The sequence below is a fragment of the Pelophylax lessonae genome (genome assembly GCF_965119305.1).
Source record: "Pelophylax lessonae genome assembly, chromosome: 9".
In the NCBI taxonomy this organism is placed as follows: Eukaryota; Metazoa; Chordata; class Amphibia; order Anura; family Ranidae; genus Pelophylax; species Pelophylax lessonae.
Window position 1 is genome coordinate 198063865 of NC_138776.1, and position 2183 is coordinate 198066047.

The 2183-nt window shown below is 39.4% G+C and overlaps 1 protein-coding gene across 1 annotated transcript; it reads right to left on the minus strand.

Annotated features, from left to right (window-relative positions):
* Positions 1–272: 272 nt before the first annotated feature.
* Positions 273–1199, minus strand: LOC309564294 (olfactory receptor 5V1-like; the record flags this gene model as incomplete). Its single annotated transcript, XM_082268920.1, has 1 exon — positions 273–1199. One exon carries the CDS (start codon positions 1197–1199, stop codon positions 273–275), a length of 927 nt encoding a protein of 308 aa, XP_082125046.1.
* Between the last annotated feature and the right edge of the window lie 984 nt (positions 1200–2183).

A 2183-nucleotide genomic window follows, 5' to 3' on the forward strand; every position in this document is an offset into this window, starting at 1 on the left:
GGTGACAACACTCACTTGTTGTACTCTATCTGTGGGGGGAGCCATCAGTGTTACGAGGCTGCTTTCTTGATTTGGAACACTAACCACTCCTACACTCGTCATCTCCATTACAGAGGGGACATTCTTCTGTAGTGCACATAAGATAGCTTTGAAGAATGATAACAATATTGGATTTATCAGTACATTGCACAGGAAGGTACAAGGACACTAAAATTCTGGCAACATAAAGATAGACTTATAAGCTGCAATATATTCAATTTGTGTTCTTGGGTTTAGATAATCTTTAATGTCTTTCTGATACTTTCTTTGATATCTTTATTTCTTATGCTGTATATTACAGGATTAACCATTGGAGTCACAACTGTATAGATAACAGAGGCTGCTTTGTCCTGTTCTGGGAAGTAACTGGACTGAGGTCGTATATGCATGAACATGATAGTACCATAGTAGATGGAGACCACAGCAATATGGGAGACACAAGTGGAGAAAACCTTCCTTCTTTCTGTTACAGAATGGATGTTTATCACAGTTAAGGTGATGCAAAGGTAGGACAGAAAAATTAGGAAGAACGTACCGAATGCAAAGAGGGCAGTTGCAATGATGCCTGATACCTGATTGAGATAGATATCCTTGCAGGAGAGCCGAAGTAAAGGTGGTATCTCACAGAAAAAGTGGTCAATAACATTAGACTTACAGAACGGCAGCTGAAATGTGAACATTGCTTGGATAGCTGAATTCTTAAAGCCTAGAAACCAGGATGCAATAGCCAGACATAGACAGAGTTGTTTGTCCATTATCATATTGTACTGTAATGGCTTACAAATCGCAATATATCTATCAAAGGCCATGACAGTCAGTATTAAGCATTCTGCACCTCCAAGAGCCAGATGGAAATACATCTGAGCTGCACATCCTAGGAAAGATATAGTTCTATCCTGTGATATGGTGTTTACCAGTATTCTGGGTACCACTGTTGATGAGAAGCAGATGTCAATGATGGCAAGGTTAGTTAAGAAAAAGTACATGGGGGTTTGGAGACGGGAATTAAGTCTCACCATGATAATGAGAAGACAATTTCCAGATATTGTCACCATATACATTATAAAGAAGATCAGAAACAAGATTGGTTTTAAATAAGGAATATCAGACAGTCCAAGAAGGATGAATTTTTTTGAATAAGTTTGATTGAAGAGCTCCATTCCATTGTTTGGTAATTTTTTGTTATTAAGTGTAAATGGTAATGAAAATTAAAACATGCTTGTTGTGTACTAATACAAATACACAAATGAAACCAATTAATTAATACAAGTTTAATCAAATAAAATGCATGTTTATTTTTAGGCAAACTCTTTTGAATTGATAAAGTGGGGAAGGGTTAGACTCTATCTTTTGCAGTTCATATTCCCATTGGTGAGTTTCATGCTTCTATTTGTACTGCCACCAAGAAAGAAAGAGGGAAAATCCAACATTTTACAGTTGTTTCCAGAACAAGAGATAAGGGGAAATCTTCCGATGGGAACATCTGTTCTGGGAACAAGTGTCTAAGAAGGGAACTCCTCTTACATTGGGAGATTACCTTCTTTTTGCATCTCTGGGACAGGAAGCAAAGTGAAATGTCCCCAATGGTACACAGCACAAAAAAAAAAAATCCCACAACTAAAAAAAACTGAATTTTTGTAAAATCTTACCGTAAAATTCCTTTCTCTGAGTCCTCCGACAGTCCCCACCCATTCACACAGACTTCACTAATGGGGTATTGCTTCCCCTCCGCAGGAGTTTCTAGGCAAAAGACTTGTAAAAGAACAATTCATCTACATAGTCACACCCATGGGGGCTGTCCTTCTAGTCCAATACCCCCCTGCAATAGCCATCCCAACTCAGTTTGGTCGCAAGCAGTGAAAGTGTAGAAAAAAACCCAAAAGAGGGGCGGGGGCGGCGACTGTCGGAGGACTCAGAGAAAGGAATTTTACGGTAATATTTTACAAAAATTCTGTTTTCTCTTACGTCCTCCGACAGTCGCCGCCCATTCACACAGTCTTCACTAATGGGGATGTCCCAAAGCAGTGTAGACATGAGGGGTGGGCAACGCAACCATCAGAAAAGCAACGCAGTACCCACATCAGAGAAAGGAACCTTACATTAGCAGAAAGGTAACCTTCTGGGTAACAAAAAAGGGCTTAACA